This window comes from Schistocerca americana, chromosome 2 (assembly GCF_021461395.2).
Source record: "Schistocerca americana isolate TAMUIC-IGC-003095 chromosome 2, iqSchAmer2.1, whole genome shotgun sequence".
NCBI classification, from domain to species: Eukaryota; Metazoa; Arthropoda; class Insecta; order Orthoptera; family Acrididae; genus Schistocerca; species Schistocerca americana.
The window spans coordinates 371,130,272-371,147,233 of NC_060120.1; the positions used below are offsets into that span (position 1 = coordinate 371,130,272).

Genomic DNA, 16,962 nt, shown 5'->3' on the forward strand with positions numbered 1-16,962 from the left:
CCGTAGCGCCTAGAACCGCTCGGCCACCCCGGCCGGCAATACAATAGTCCTCACCTCTTTTTACACTGTAGGGGCCCTCTCTCGCGTCATGTGATTAAATCCGCATTAGATAGTGATGGCCGTATATTTTTGATTGGATAGTGTAGTTCCACGCAAGCCCGGATGTCTTTCCCTCTCACTCTGAATGAATATTACCGCTACCTACACCACTTAGTGTACAACCAATACATCCCCGATGTTTAAGAGAACATATGATTACTTTACAAATGAGTTAATGTGTTAAATATTTCAAGTTAAGCATACGAAAGATAAAAAAGTTTAGAGAAGATTTGAAATTACGCTTAACGTTTGTTGGATGTCGCCAAGTGCTCTCATTATGAAACACTGGATTAATGTAGTCTCCATTTTAAGCAAAAGCAAGTTTTGTAGCATCCCAATGGCTATGACGTCATATCCCTTGAACTGTGTGTCGCACAGTGATATAATTTTGCATTTACATTCAGTGATCAGCGTGGACACTGCAAAGTGCATTGAAATAGATTTAGTGGTAAAGAGACAATAAAACGTTATCCCCGATGTTAAATTTTTACTGCACGTCATTTTAAGCACAAGTTAGTCTTGCACGCACGTGACCGTCTTCGACGTCATAACTCCTGAACTGTGAGTCGAACAATGATACAATTTTGGAGGTAGCTTCAGTGGTATGTGTGGATACTGTCTGCAAACTGTGTTGCGAATGGGTTCGGTAGTAAAGCAGTATAAATTAAAGCGGCGTGTGTGACGCTGAAGTTTTATTGCATGAAAACCGAAAGTGTAGTAAGCGATAGACGCTTTTCCTTTCGTCATTTTGTGGGGCTTGTCAGCGAGAAAAAGTTCCTTGAATGTTTGAAATTATGTCTAAAGTTTGCTGGAAGTCGCTAAGTGCTCTCATTCTTATATACTGGATGAATAAAGTCTGGGCATTTGCGTGCCGTTAGTCATACTGCCTCAAGATGCACACACATATTCTAAGTGGAGTACTTGTCTTCTTGTGTTAAACTTTTGACATCAGGTTATACTTCTTAACGCGTAGATTATGACAGCATTTTAAATGTTTAAATTCAGTCAAAAACTAAGCGAAATATTTAAAATGAAGTTTTTTTGCCCCTGGAGGCTGTTCGATAGATAGCCTGCAACTGTTATTGGTTTCTGGGTTCTGGTATATAGTCGCTTAGTGATATACAAAAGGTTGGCTCACATTCTGTACACCAAGTACATACACCCTGGCTTTCTCGGATACCTGCGATCTTGTATGCCGGAAAAATTTACAGACCTTTCCTCTTACATAGCTGGTCAAACAATAATCCTCCATCGATTCCGCACACCGGTGTCCTGTGCTCACATTTACCATGAAATCCCGCAGTTGCCTCACCGTTTCTTACCTAGTGTAACGCCCTGGTACGTACTCTAATATGCGACCACATTACCTGTGTTTGTGGAGACCTACGCTGACATTCGCATTGTGGGTGTGAAATTTGCTTGCACATACCACACTAAAGCTTTCTACAATTATACTGAATGTGACCAGGCTGACCACATCTGTAGCACATGGTCTCTGCATTAAAAATTACCTTCTTTTCTCTAGTTCTGGTCACCACATCTATTTCTGCGAAAGCTGTCACTGTCACCACTACTTTCGAAATTCTACTCGCACTTTTCGGGAGATTTCATCTGGAAAACTCCTCCTTGTTGGTGTTGTCATTATATATCAGCTCGTAAGTATTAATGTTTACCTTCCTAATATGGTCAACAGAACTTTCTATGGACTGTTTTTGTCTTTAAATTACCGTTGCAACAGTCCTTACTGCATGTCCTGGAAGGATCAAGCGTTTCGCAACTTCTCATGGCACATCACATTGCCCTAGTATCCCCTGTCGACTTTATTCCAGCCACGAACAATAATTTCTCATCATTCTATTCCTCCACCTTTGTAGCTAATTAATTATCTACAAAAGTCAAAATTTCCACTAGTGATTTGTCTGAAAAAGGAGTTACTAACTAGGGGCTTGGTATCTAGGACAGACAAAGAAAAGTTAACACAGGACTGTTCCCTTCTTCTCTTCTTGCCTTTAACCTCTCTGATACCATGTGCAACACTAAACTGTCCTCTCGCATTTGAGCGACATGATCAAGAAACTTCTCGATTGCCTCCTAAGATGAGACGTTCTTACCCGTAGTACCTGATGCCATTCGTCTGTCACTGCCATAATCACAAAATAAAAATACCACCAGGTACAGAAAAAGGAAAGGAAATTACTGAAGACCGTCATGATTTATGGCCAAGAGCAGCTGATAAAGTTTCTTTATTGAACAAAGAGTTTCGGGCCGTGGATCATCACTAGGTTCCAGTACACTAATTGAAAGACCATACAAAAGGCTACAAGTATCGTTGAGCCACACAGGGCACGTCACCTCGGCAGGGCTTGAAAAAGGGGGTTGGGAGGGAGTCTCAAGAGGACTAGTAACTATTAGGATGAGTGCAGTTGCCGGCCGGTGTGGCCGAGCGGTTCTAGGCGCTTCGGTCTGGAACTGCGCGACCGCTACGGTCGCAGGTTCGACTCCTGCCTCGGGCATGGATGTGTGTGATGTCCGAAGGTTGGTTAGGTTTAAGTAGTTCTAAGTTCTAGGGGACTGATGACCTCAGATGTTAAGTCCCATGGTGCTGAAACCATTTGATGAGTGCAGTTGCGGAGTTTACTTTTGCACCAAGTATCGGTTACGAGTAGTAGTTTTTGTGTTGGACACATCGTGTTGGACGTAATAGAAGGTACAGCGCGAGTGAAGTCATTGTGGGAGTGTGAAGGCAGTTGACTGAATTTGTCTTTCAGACTGCACTCTTTTTTGTGCGTTTACTGTGTGCTGTCCTTATAGTACCATGTGGTAGGTTGAAACTTGCAATTTAAATTAAAGAGTCTTAATTGTGTGAGGTTAAAGTTTTCCACTTCAGGGCAAATATATTCACAGAACTTTACCTGAACTAATTTCAATTGATTGTGTCGTGGTTTATGAATTTTAGTGGCTTTTCTATTTTAAAATAATACTACATACTGAAAAGTGTAGGATTCAAAAGAGAATTGTTAGCGATCTTCTACGAAGTGTGTTTCGTTACTTTAGAGCGATAATTTTCAGAACATAATTGATTACTCCAAAATAGAAATTTCTATTTTATAAATTATCTAATATATAAGGAACTATCAGGCTCGTTTGCGGTAATGAAACCAACCTTTACCTGGGTTTCAGCCGAAATAATTGAGCCTTGTTCAGAAGATATACCTGAATCTATAATTTGTCTAAGAGGGCATGGTCTAGAAATAAAACTAAAACAGCCTGAATAGGCGTAATCACATTTTAAAAATGCGATTTTGTTTGCAGCTATTTAGGGAAATCAAGGGAAACACATATCAGGATGACCGCACACGGATTTTAACCGTCGTCTTCCTGGCTGTGAGTCAAGTGTGCTCACAATTGCGGCACCCCACTCTGTTTGTTTAAATAGGCTTGATGCGCAGTATCCTGGTGTTGTCTGATTGTGTATGTTCATCATATATGACTGTGGAAAAAAAATGTGTGTTTCAATCACTCTTGTTCAAGCTAGGTCAATGTAGCCTGTGAATACTATTTTCAGTAATATATACGTTGATTGTTAAAGTGCTTTTCTTTTTATTCTGCCATAGACAGCGAAGTACTATCATCTGTTCAAAAATGCTTCAAATGTCTCTGAGCACTATGGGACTTAACTGCTGAGGTCATCAGTCCCCTATAACTTAGAACTACTTAAACCTAACTAACCTAAGGACACCACACACATCCATGCCCGAGGCAGGATTCGAACCTGCGACCGTAGCGGTCGCGCGGTTCCAGACTGTAGCGCCTAGAACCGCTCGGCCACTTCGGCCGGCACTATCGTCTGTGCGAGTTATTGACATGTAGTCACAACACATGCGCGTCACCATATTACGTGATTTACTGGTGTAACAACCAGTTCGTTAAAACAGTATACTTTGTCTATATGGTCAGGTGACTGTAATATTGAACTGTTCAGTTCTTTAAGACATTTTTGTGAACATTTTGAACCATTATCAGTGTCGTAGTTATCTACGCTATTAAGTAATTTTGTTAAACACTTCGTTAACATCATTCAACTGTGGGTAGGAGCGCTGTTATTTTTTACAATACGTTGTATGCTGTGAAAATAATTCTGAAAATATTACTCAAAGTAATGACTAAGACAGGAATAAGAAGATTCATGGTAGGAGTGAACAAAACGACGCCCAGTAAATATCCTAAGAGATCATTAGAGAGGTGAACAGTGGAATCGAATGTCTACAGAGCTGAAAGGTACAGCAACAGTGCCGCAAGTATGTTAGCGGAAAACCAGCAGCCGCTTTAATTATAAACCAGGCGGGTGTGAGAGGATGTTTTTATCTGATATTCGTGCCCAGAAGAACAACTACGAGAAATGTGGTGGTGAAAGCGGACAGCAAATTAAGAGTGGCGAGGAACTGCAGCAAGGAGACTGGAGGCGCATGATGTTAATGACAGAGAGAGCATAGTGCAAGTAAGGTAGTACTGGTCGCAGAATTAGATCCAGCCGTTGCCAATGCAAAAATCCTAGAGGATGAGTACAAAGATGGGTGTGCTGCGCAAACATGGGCAGCTCCGTGTATCGTCGACTTCAAGCAAAATCACGCTGCATTACTAGGAAAGAGTTTCTGAGCGATAATAGCATTATGAGAAAGAAAAAGGAAAGAAATTATGACTGAGTATGAACCACTGAAGAGCACATAGTTTATAAAGAAGAAGTAGACATGGAACGACATGACTATAATGGGCTGCAGTAGCATAGCCTTAAAATTTTAGGAACATTCAACATGGATTCAAAGCAGAGAAAGAATTGAAAGAAAGAAAGGTGAAAAATCATGACATACGAGGTATACATGTCCAGCATCAGTACATGGACAGAGATGCACTTGTGGAGGGAAGAAGAAAAGAGCGGAAGATGTACTAACTGACTGGAAGCTGTACAGTCTCTCATGGAGCGACATTGTGATAGGATATGTTCTACTATGGGGAAACAATGCGTCAAGTAGGGAATTGTGCAAATAGATATTAATGCCAACAGGGATGTACCCTGTAAATACACAAATTTTAATCGACACATGCACGGAAATTAAATCCACGTCACAAGAATATGATAATTGTATTGAGTTTAAATATGGGTTAGTACGAATAGCCATCATTAAGTGTTGATGCTACTGGCACAAGTAGCAATCCAACATGAAATGAGACTTTGATTCTATGACGATCAATGAAATGGACTTTAAACACGAATTTATGCTTAACAGAATACCGGCATCATGTAAGGGAAAGACTGGCTGTTAAAAACCTATATGTCATTTAATGTAAGAAAAGGTTAAGTTGTATTCAAAGACACAGAAGGCTGAAGTGAAATTTGGTGATAGGAAGCAAATCATACCAACAGACTCATTTAACAACGGCGCCAGGTAACGATTATATAGTAAATGGAGCTGGTTACCAGGTTAGAAACTTGAGTATTGTTAGCCTTTCCCATGAAGAGCCATGTCAAATTGTGAATTATGGCCGGCCGCGGTGGTCTAGCGGTTCTGGCGCTGCAGTCCGGAACCGCGGGACTGCTACGGTCGCAGGTTCGAATCCTGCCTCGGGCATGGGTGTGTGTGCTGTCCTTAGGTTAGTTAGGTTTAAGTAGTTCTAAGTTCTAGGGGACTTATGACCTCAGATGTTGAGTCCCATAGTGCTCAGAGCCATTTGAACCATTTTTTTGTGAATTATGTTGAGGATTGGGGACATCACAAAAGAACAACGAGAAGATTTGTTTCGAATATTTATGTTTTCGAAATACGACAGATATCCATAATGGAGTTATAAGGGCATTGGAGAAACTCTACATTCGAAAATTAAAAGTCTAGTGATGATGTATTGTTGATGACGACATCACGGAGGATGACTGTGAGTTGCTAACTGATGTGTTACATGCTTTAAGACGAACCCGAATATGTTAACGTAAAAAAGTGAGAGTTTGTGAAGAGAGAATATTAATTTCTTGGCCGCACTGTGACAATTGAAAGTATCATAAAATCGATAAAAATTTTCTCTCTACTTAAAACCAAAGAGCAATTAAAATTTTTCATAGGTCTCTGTGGTTGTGTTCTGCGTGCTTTTGAAAAAGAATTGGACTTTCGTCCGGAAAGATGAATGCCATAATGATTTTAATGTACTGAACACGGAATTGGTACAAAATAATATCTTACACCAGCCAGGTAGGAACACATAGATCATATAATGCGGTAAAGTCTAAATCGTCCTATGAATCGAAAAGGAAGGGGAGAAGATTTGTGCACTACGGAGATATTTGTTACTGAAATTTCGAGAGAGTTCTTTCCAGGAAGATTCGGATAATATATTACTTCGTCCCACATACAGCTCACGAAATGTCTACGACGAGAAAGTAGAGCTAATACAGAGGTTTACCCATAGTCATTCTACCCACTCGACACTAACGAGTGGAACAGGCAAGGGGGGGATCAGTACCAGAAGTGCTCTCCGCCGCACACTGTCAGGTGGCTTGCAGAGTACTGATGGATGCAGATGTAGAAGGAGCATTGGAGCATCCCTTTTTGTATCCGGACTCTCTCTGAATGTCAACACAACAACACAGTACCTCAGAAGAAGTTCTTGGTGTTGTGTGTGGATGTACAAAAATTATATATTGTTTATGGAATATATAATGACTACCAAGATTAGCATTTGTCGTGAAAGACTGTAGATTATTACGTAAACTGAGTCCATCCGATCAGTCTATCATGTAACAAATTAATTTAGACATATCTCGAACGTACAGACAATATAATAGCTGATGCATTTTCTCTTATCCCGGTAAAAATTGATGCTAATCAAGAAAAATGATTTTGATAGGATATTCAAGTGGCTTTATTTTGAACCCATAGAAAGACAGAGGAGTGAGATAATTAGTAAAAAATTGAGGCACTATCAAGGACGATATGTGAATGAAGTTGTTTAACAGCAATTGTGATACCAAAAATACTGACAAATTGAGGAAATACCATAAAATCTATAGCAATTTTTTATATTTGAGGAAAGATGCAAAGAAGGAACAGCGGCACGTGCGTTGGACCAAACAATAATTGTTACTGTGAATCTTCAGGTTTTCGCGGCGCAAAGACTGCTCCATTAAATTTCGGGAATGCAGCCGCATAAATTCTGCTTCTTCTTCTAATATTTCGGCTGTATATCTTTCAGCCATCTTCAGAGAGAGCCGTACGGCTCTCTCTGAAGATGGCTGAAAGATATACAGCCGAAATATTAGAAGAAGAAGCAGAATTTATGCGGCTGCATTCCCGAAATTTAATGGAGCAATAATTGTTACTGTTTAGTGAACGGTTATTGTGGACTAAATTAATGCACAGCAAAACTTCCATAATCTGTGCCTTTAATGAGGTGACATGCAGAGTCATGGATAGATTAAATTATTGTTAAATGAAAAGGTGAAACTGAAGATAGTACCAGACATAGTCATATGCAAAGCATTAGGCCAAATAATGTCTTAGAGTTATTGGCAGTAGACTTACATCATCCACAAGCCAAAGCATTGAGAAATTTTGAAAATGTCTTAGTTGCGTTAGACACATTTCAGAAAGTTCATAAAATTAAAAGCTTTTCAAAAGCTTCAACCAAGTCAGTTAAAAAAAATGACATGATAATAAAATAATATGTGGAAATAAGATTACCCAATATATATTTTGTGATAATGGGACACAATTCAGTTTCTAGTTTCGGACAGGAGGATGCAAGAAGAGGTAGAAGTGAGGGTGCTTACCACCAAACAAGAAACTCAGTTAAATGCTGTATGCATGTACCAGATGGGCTTTACAGGACATATCACAACGATGACCATTGGGTATGGGTTGAGTACATGACTGATTTCAAGAATATTTTGAATTATTTTATCCATAAATTCACAGGATTTGCGCCTGAGAAAAGTATGTCAAATAAGAAGTCAGCATATTTGCAACAAGAAGATATTAACTCCCCACCTAGACAACAAATGGATATCAGTCAAGAGAAAGAATTATAACGAGAGCAGCTAAAGAAGAAAGCCAAGGCGAGAATTTATAAGACAATGAATTCCTGTTCGGGCGGGTATGGCAGCTCATATCCTTATCTAGCCATCCAGACTTAGTGTTACCACGATTTCCACGAATCAAATAAATGCTGGGATTGTTCCTATCTTATAAAGACAATCTTTTTCCTTCGCCATTCTTATGCTCTTCCCCTAATGATCTCGTTGTCGGCGTCAACGGGGCGTTAAACCCTGTTCTTCCTACCTTTTTTTTCTTTTTTTCTTTGAGAATCTGCTATAAGACCTGATAAGTTTCTAGACGGAGTGTTGTTTTCTTAAAGACGCACGAGAAGTTGATTTTTAGAGTGCTTTGAAAACAGCGTTCCGGACACTAACGCTTCTTGATTGGTGTATCCAAAATTAGGTATCATATTTGGTATACGCAGTATAGTAGATTATTGTAGTATTGCGGTAGCACTGGATGGACTTCTGCATGCACATCTATATAATTACTCTGCAGTTCCCAACTAAGTGCCCGGCAGACGGTTCACGGAGCCTTCGTCAAGCTATTTCTCTCCAACAGCGCGCGGGAAAAACGAACATCTTTCCGTGCGAGCTCTGATTTGTCTTATATACAAGGGTCACTTCTCCCTATGTAGATGGGCGCCAACAAAGTATTTTCACATTCAGAGGAAAAAGTTGATAGCTGGAATTTCATGAGAATATCCTACCTCAACGAGAAACGCCATTGTTCTAATGATTTAATTCACGTATTATATCTGTGGCACACTGTCCTCTATTTCGCAGCAACCACTCTGCACAGCATGTTATTAATTTCTCCGTTTGAAACCAGATCCCGCATTTTTCCTTCTGATAGCTCTCCACGTGTTCACACAAGGGTGAGTAGATCCCATTTCAGTCGCCTCGACAAATGTTTGGTCGTACCAGAAGTCGAAACCAGCCTCTCCAAATCGCTCTCAGAGAAGTTGTCGTCTCAGTTACGAAGATGGACCTTCACAGTAAGAACAGAATCAGCAGTACATATGGTGGTCTAATTTTGAGATAAAATGACTGAGAGGAGGGTTACGGGACGTGTCTCAAGTCATAGAGATTCTTGGAATCACACGTCCAGTATCGAGATCCGACGCTTTATCATAACCAAGGAAGATGAAACTGATTCGGGAGAAGCAGCCTTCAAAATCTCCGTCAAGTCAGCCAGATTTTGGTTTTCGATTGTTACCCTGAATCACTGCAGAGAGAATTCAGGGTGATTCCCACTAATCCATGGCTTATTTTCTCGTCAGCCCGAGCTGGTGCTCTGATAACATCAGCATAAATGGCAGATGAATTTCTAACTACCTTAACATTTTCATATTTCAACACTTTCGGAAATCGATTAATAATTTGCGCTTACTGTTTCACTGGAGGAGGCTCAAAGTTCCCCTAAATCTTTGGTGTTCCTTAATGTGGCATCACGTAGGTTTTGTCAGCGACGATTTATTACTCCAGGGGTCCCATTTGAGCAGCCATGTCAGTCAATGAAAAAACTATTACAGGATTATTTTCCAACATTTGACCGGATTAAAAATATCTTGTCAGGTAGGGACCAGAACACTGGTCTTTGGCAGGGAATTTCCACATAAGCTAGTGACACAAAGAAATTTAATCATACTTCTTAGCGTCAAAATCGGCATAAACCTATTTTTAGAGTAAGCAGTAGCTCCAGACTGTACACTGATGATGCTATTCCCACTAAGAAAGATGCTAGATAAACAATTTCTTTAGAAAGACGGTTCATCATAACTTTTATCTAAATGGGACAAAAAGAGTGACATTAACATCTGTTTCTACGTAATAGTATCATTCAAATATCTAAGAGTATCTGCTTGAATCTATGTGGCATTGAAGTGACACAGTAAAGCTGTTTTGGGGAGTGGTAGACTACGTCTACTAAAGACTGCTGGGAAACTGCAGCTACCTCAAGGAAACTGCGTACAAAATCTCACGTTAGACTGACTCTTCAATGTTGTTTCATTGCCCCAGTCAAGAGAATATGGAGGATGCAATCGAATAAATCTAAGGATGCGCTGCTTAGTTTCAGTAGCAAGTATTTTAGATAAAACGAAAGCATTGTCAGTGACATGAAACGAGAAACGTCCGAGCACGGATGATGTTTCGCTCAAGAAAAGCTGGTACCAATATCTGGAAACGCTCTTGCTGCTTTCGGATCAGTAATTTCTTTCTTAAGGGTCATGAAGATTAAGTGAGTAACGCTGAGATGCACCATAGGCAGATAGTAGTCATTGTTTGCCTCGTTACATTAGCGATGGTTCTGGAGATGTGAAAAATTTTACTGAAAAAAGTACCTTCCAGCATGCTATGAAACTTGGCTTACATGAAAGCACAGTTTGGATACAGATTTTCACAGACATGGAACGAAGCAAATTTGAGAAAATGTAGAGTTTCAGTAAGATATTTGTCTATTACTCGTGATTGCTTGTACTGTCTTTCGTTTTGCTTCAGTATAACAGTAAAGTACCGTAGAAAAGATGATAATCAGACTCAGTTATTAGCAACAAAAAATGTTTAAAAGGACAAAAAGAGAGAAGATTCTACAAGTTAGAACAACCTTTGAAGGACGACACACCTTGTAAATTAATGCGTTAGGTACTAAGCGATTACTCATAACATGTCTCATAAAATGTAAGATTGGTAATGTGCGGTTTTTCGCTGCTGCTGATGCGGTACAGAATATTAACGTAGGCGGAAAACTGCAGCTACTAAAGTACGTCGCTCTCACACAGCGTTCTAGCTGGTAATTCAATGAGCAACGTTAATGGAGGCTTCCTCATTATAGCCTATAAACGATTGCTGTGGGTCTGTGAAAACAATTCAGGTTTTTGCAAGTCATCGTTCTCCGTAGTTCGTTACGGCACAGAGAAAGGTTACGCAATTTGTGAACAGTGTGATGGTGACGTGGCTTGACTCTCGCATTTGTAGTCGTCTTTTGGAGACGTCCTTCGTTTGATATTTCATTTAAATGATTTGTTTAAAGTTAACGTGGTGTTGCATCTCGTAAATATTATAAACAAAGAGATTCTCAGCTGATGCTTATAACACTTTTCGCTACATCTCATATAATTTCAGACACTGCTCTTGTTTGACGGACCAAACAAGATATCGCAGTGATAAAACACTGGTATATTATTTACAGCAGCTGGTTCCAAATCCCGAGACAGCAGTCCTGATAAACTTATCAGCCGTGCGTTTCAAGTGCGTGCTAAGTTACACCCTTCCGTAAGGCAGTGACTAACTCCTTCCCCGTACCTTGCTGAACGAGTGGGATAATTCTGCACGTAAGGAAATTAGTGCCGGGAGACGTGAAATTGAATAACGCCAAATAGCGTCTGACGCGAAATTCCTAAATTTACTTTTTTTTCTAAATCATGATACTTAGGATTTAAGTTTTCTAGACACAACAGTGAATTTGTGCGAGTGAAATAAGACATAAAAACACAGTAAAAATGAATATTACAATAACAGTGAACGGAGTGGATATTAATAAATGGCGAATACATTGTTCATTGGTTGAGAAAAGTCGGTGACGATGTGAATTATCTGGCACGAAACAACCTTAAATGTCTTTTATCGTACTCTAATTAATGATGATAAGTGTAACGGTACCATCTAGGTGTTACATTACCATTGGGGAGCTACTTACATAAAGACGCTACGTCAACAACGTGCATCCTGTTACGCTGCTACCGACTGAAGGACTTGCACCAAGCTATAACACATTATGATTTCAACATACATCACAAGAAAACGATGCTGTGAGGAGTGGGAGCTGTTCGTTTTAATTTCATGGATGATGCAGTTACTGAGTTTGGCAGTATGTATGTGTTATTAAATAACAAAATAAAAGTCGTGTCTTTTCCATTCACTTTTTTCATCCTACTGGCGCAACTTACCAGCCCCATAATAGTGTATGTTTGCTGTCTCAACTGCTCTTCTTCAATTTTGTTAAGGTAGAGGGAAACAGTTTTCAAAAAGTTGCTACTAGGCTGTGATTGGTTTTTGCACTGTGGACTTGTACTTAAAATTATAAATAACTGAGAACAGCTTAAATTTAGATAATAACAGTCATTAGACCAAGGAAAGCAGTGTAGTGTCCCTAAATCAGAAGGTGTCAGCCTCACATGGAGGTATATCTCCCTGATAGATGAGGTTTATGATGCTCTCTTAAAATTATTACGGCCGTTTCAGGTAGTTTTTGTAACGATTTCCTTAACGGTCAGTGCTCAGATGAGCTTCTGTAGCATGTCTTCTGACCTTGGGGGCAAATATGTGTTAAACTGTTGCAGGAAACACTAGTAATGTTGTGACTAATGATACATGCCTGAAGTTATTATCTGGCCCATAAATTTTAGGTGTTGTCTTAATACTGTCTCCATGGTTCATTGTGTTTCATATAGAATAACGTTAGGGGACGTGTCAGATTACCCGTCAATCGGCGTATTTCGTGTTTAAATACTGCTGTGTATTAGTTTGTTTTCAAATGCAGCTTTGCTGTCCGCTATCCTTGGCGTTTCTCCTTGAGAAGCGATTGTTATAGTCTTACTTATGTGATCTAGTTGTTATTCTGTTGTACTGAATTTAAAAAGGTCGAAAGTTAACTGGGCTGAAATCTCGAACGCATACATTAATCAGTGAAGTCGAATACTTTTTAGAAGTCGTCATATCTATTTGTCCAGTTTTCTATCGTGAGCATCTTATTTACAAAAGGCGGTAGGTCAATTTATTTTAATTAAAATTTCCAGATGAGTGACTAATTACGTACCTACTGATAGATTACAATAGTGTGTCCGAACTGACTTGAACGTTGATCCTTGCTTTGACAGCAATGATCTGAGCATCTGAGCTATCCAGGCGTGGTTCACGAACGTTGCTCAAAGCTTTAATAGACAATTCGTTGCTCCTAAATCGACATCTTCGTCCTTAACGGTTTACATCTTCACAGTGGCGAAAGTATCAGTATATACAACGACTTGCAATTTCACCTCCCAAGTCATGCTAATCAATTGCAGTTACCCTGGCTCGAGAAATTTTGAATCTGAACCGATATAAAACTAATTTTATCTGCCTCTACGGAAATAATTGCGCAGGTAGGTGATTCGTTCTCGGTGATAGAAAACTCTTTCAGAGTGTGAAGAACGTCATTATATTACAGAATAAAGAACGTTGGAGAGTATTTGTGCTCTAAACACACTACTGGTATCACGCTGAAAATTGTCAAGTCAGGTTCGTTTATGTGCAACTGACTAAACCACTTTGATCACGACATGACGCGTTTCGCCTGTATTTTTTTAAACGAATAATCGGCGGAGAGTTTGTAGCAGCTGTTCTGCTTAAAATATTTCGAATCATCATTAGACTAGCGGCAGTTCGAAAAACTGTAAGCAGAACAGAAGCCTTAAATCTAGGAAAGCGAGCACTCGTGTCAAGCAGCAGCTATAGACTGGCCATTGATGATGAATTTCAGAACATAAAGGCCAAACGCGAATGGCATGATAACAGTGGTTAAATTCGGTCGCACATAGACTGACCTAACGCCACAATCAACATAATATCGCATGCAACTCAGGACGACAGGGCAACAAAAAATTAAGATGTTTCATTACTCGTAATCCGACCAATTATGTGACATTGGTGCTCCACTTAATAGCAATATGTAGACGATGGCTTTGCTGCATTTCTCTGCCCTACGTCACCTGAACACAAATTTGTAATCTCGAGACAAAAGGAAGAACTAGCTGCAAGGGAAGCGCAATAAATGTATTGATATGTATTGGAATATTAAATTTTTCGCCTACATGGTCTAGGTTTCAGTGAGAATCCCTAGGCTCCAACGTTTCGACGCCTTTGTTGCAGCGCTCTTCTGACGAAAACTCAACACTGCTCAGTGTAGCGCAAGGGCGCCCATTTTCGGAGACAAGGGGAGGTGGGGAGGGGGGCGCCCTATTCCCTTATTCTCAGGGATAGGAAAAAATATGGTACAGTCAGGCAATTTTCCTTAAAGAAGATAATTACACAGGTTCTTAGGGTCGGAACTGTAACTTCTTCTGGCTACTTACAAGTCGTCATTCGTCTTGCAAGATATTAAAATTATCCATATCACCGGGTCTAGCCCCCCCCCCCCCATAAACTATGGTATTAGCGCCCTTGGCCAGGTGTGTTACAAAAGGCTTGAAAAATGCTCTCGTCAATTATTCTGGGCATTTATTTGTGGATAAACCTCATACAACTGTAGAAATAAAACCTTGAACTTAATAATTTGACGGAGAATGTTGCAGCTCTACTATCTAAGAAGTTGTGCTGTGTATAGCATTCCATGCCACGTAAAAGTACAATTGGTGCATTTTTCCAAATTGTGGGCGGTGGAAGGGGATGCAAGGAGAGTTGGCAAGACCTGGTCGGAACTAAGGGAATGGTCAAGACAGAGAGGGACAGCGACTTTTCCTGGATACGCTATACCCCTAGAAGGGCCAAAGCAATGAAGTAAGTCAGTCCTAATTGTTCCAAGTACAAAAAAATGAGTATAATCCAAAAATGTCACGCTAGGTTTCGTTATAACACGGTTGACGTTAATTTCGGAGGTTTTGATACACCTGTCAGTCATCTGTCGATATATATGAAACCACTTAATGTGCCTGTTACTTACGTTAATCTGTTTGGATCAAGTGGAAGACAGAAGTAGTTTAGTCGTTTATCCTCTAGAAATTTATAGCCAAACGGAATTACATTTCAAGACACTGGATGCTGAAGTCAGTTGAACATATTATCACATCCACGTCATGTGCAATTACTCTTTTGTACTAGTCAATGTCTGCTAATATCTGGCACATAGGATATTGAGAAGCACTGCACTTAATATTTTCCCCAGAATCTTATAGCCACTGCAGCTGACATGGTTAAATCGTAAATTCATTGTTAATTAATCACATAAGATTATGAAGCGTCCTTTCATGCGAATTGAGTATACAATAAAGATATTTGTTAAGATTGTATAATCAGCTAGAATTTAATATCGTACTAGATTCTGGTGTCGTATTCAGTGAATGGTATTTACAAATAATTAATTTTTAACTTCTTATTGAGCTTGTTTCAGTAAGACTGGTGAGATACTTCGTAGCAATGTGAAACTGTTTTCTTTGTTTTTTAAGGATAATGTTTAAGCCACATGTGGTTCGTGTGTTGTGGATGAAAATATCTGCCTTAAGAGCCGTGAGTAATTCTTATTTGCTTATGGAATGGGACCATTAAGTTTTGATTCTACGGCTTAGGATAATGGTCAGATGTTCGGAACCTGAAGCTCCCATTTTTAAAAACGCTCGAACTCAAAATCCCACATTTTCCTGGAGTTAAAGGACAGTTAGGAGTCTGCTGGTCGGTTTAGTAAGGATGAGGCTGATTATTCTGAAAGCCGAAGTCACCAGCGGATATCGGCGCGAGCGGGTCCCACCTGCTGAAGTTGGGCGATTGCCGGCGCGCCCACTGAGGATGACGCCACAAGTGGAGCCGGCGAGGGCGCCGGCGCCGGCGAAGCGGAGCACGCAGACGCGAGCAGCAGGCCGCAGCCGCACCACCACAACAATGCGCGAGCCATCACTGCCGCGGCGCGCCGCCCGCACCCAATTATATTGGGAGTGGGGAAAAACCCTGGCAGCCCGCGGCCTACCGTCACCGGAGGCGGGGCTCCCCTCCCGGGCCCCGCGCGCCCGCCCGATTGTCCTAAGCCGGCGCTCACGACGAAAACTCGACAACGCGTTCTCGTGTAGCCACCCCTTCCACCGATGCTTTTCTTGTTTTGGTTGCGGACTCTCGTATTCGCGACTTGACAGCATTTGCTGACTTATCAGTTTATCGCCTTTCTTGGAAGGGTCGGGAGGTACTTCCTATGAAGTCCAGGAGCTATTTATGTACCGCGAGGGTTTTGAACTCGTAGCTAGTGCCTCGTTCTTCTTATTAGTTAAAAAAGTCAACATGATGTGCACAGAGGAAATTGAACTTCAGAATCTGAACGCCTCTTTGCAGCGTACTATATCAGCTTCTCAATTAGCATGCATGTTACTTCCTGGAATCGTTTCATAACTAGTCTCCACATAACAGAGTTAAAAGCAATTATCTACATAATAATAGTAGTTTTCCTAATCCGATGCATATCTTGCTTTAGGTTGTAGGCTTACAAGGAGCGATTATTTCACAAGACCTTTATTTATTTTTAAAAAAACAGGCAGATGAATTACAGAAATCAACCAAATATTTGTGTGTTCTCTCTTCCGGGAGACCTTCCGAGGGCAGTTCGGATGTCTTCGATGAGGGAGAAACTTTACGTCACAAATGCTTCGATCGAGACTCGCTGAATATTTCACGAGAACACACACCTATTGGCGCATAGATATTGAACCCATTTGAGACGCACAGTATTGCTGTTTCACTGGAGAGCGGGAGAACTAAATTTAATGCATTGTGGAATCCACAACCACAAGAGTCTCGTCTAAACACACACAATGCGAATGCGTCACATTGTGCATGCATTTTTTCAAGTATATGTGCTTCTCAAACGGACGTAGCTCTGGCACTGCAGCGTGTGTATATAACAGCGGCCATTGTTGGCAGCTGTCCCGGCTGCCGAAATACTCAATGGCCCCGGAGCCTGAGCTATTCTAGCGTAACATCCAATTTTCACAGAATCATTCCTCCTCCTTCGTCGACGGTACAGTAAAAACTGCTGTGCAGAGTAA

At 40.6% G+C, this 16,962-nt stretch overlaps 1 protein-coding gene across 1 annotated transcript in view; it reads right to left on the bottom strand.

The window, feature by feature from the left end:
* The window catches only part of LOC124594028 (bone morphogenetic protein 8B-like), a 149,762-nt gene extending 133,938 nt beyond the window's left edge, over nucleotides 1-15,824 (bottom strand). The window contains exon 1 of the mRNA XM_047132380.1: nucleotides 15,681-15,824. Coding sequence (XP_046988336.1) covers nucleotides 15,681-15,824 — 144 coding nt within the window. The remainder of the gene's footprint in view (nucleotides 1-15,680) is intronic.
* Between the last annotated feature and the right edge of the window lie 1,138 nt (nucleotides 15,825-16,962).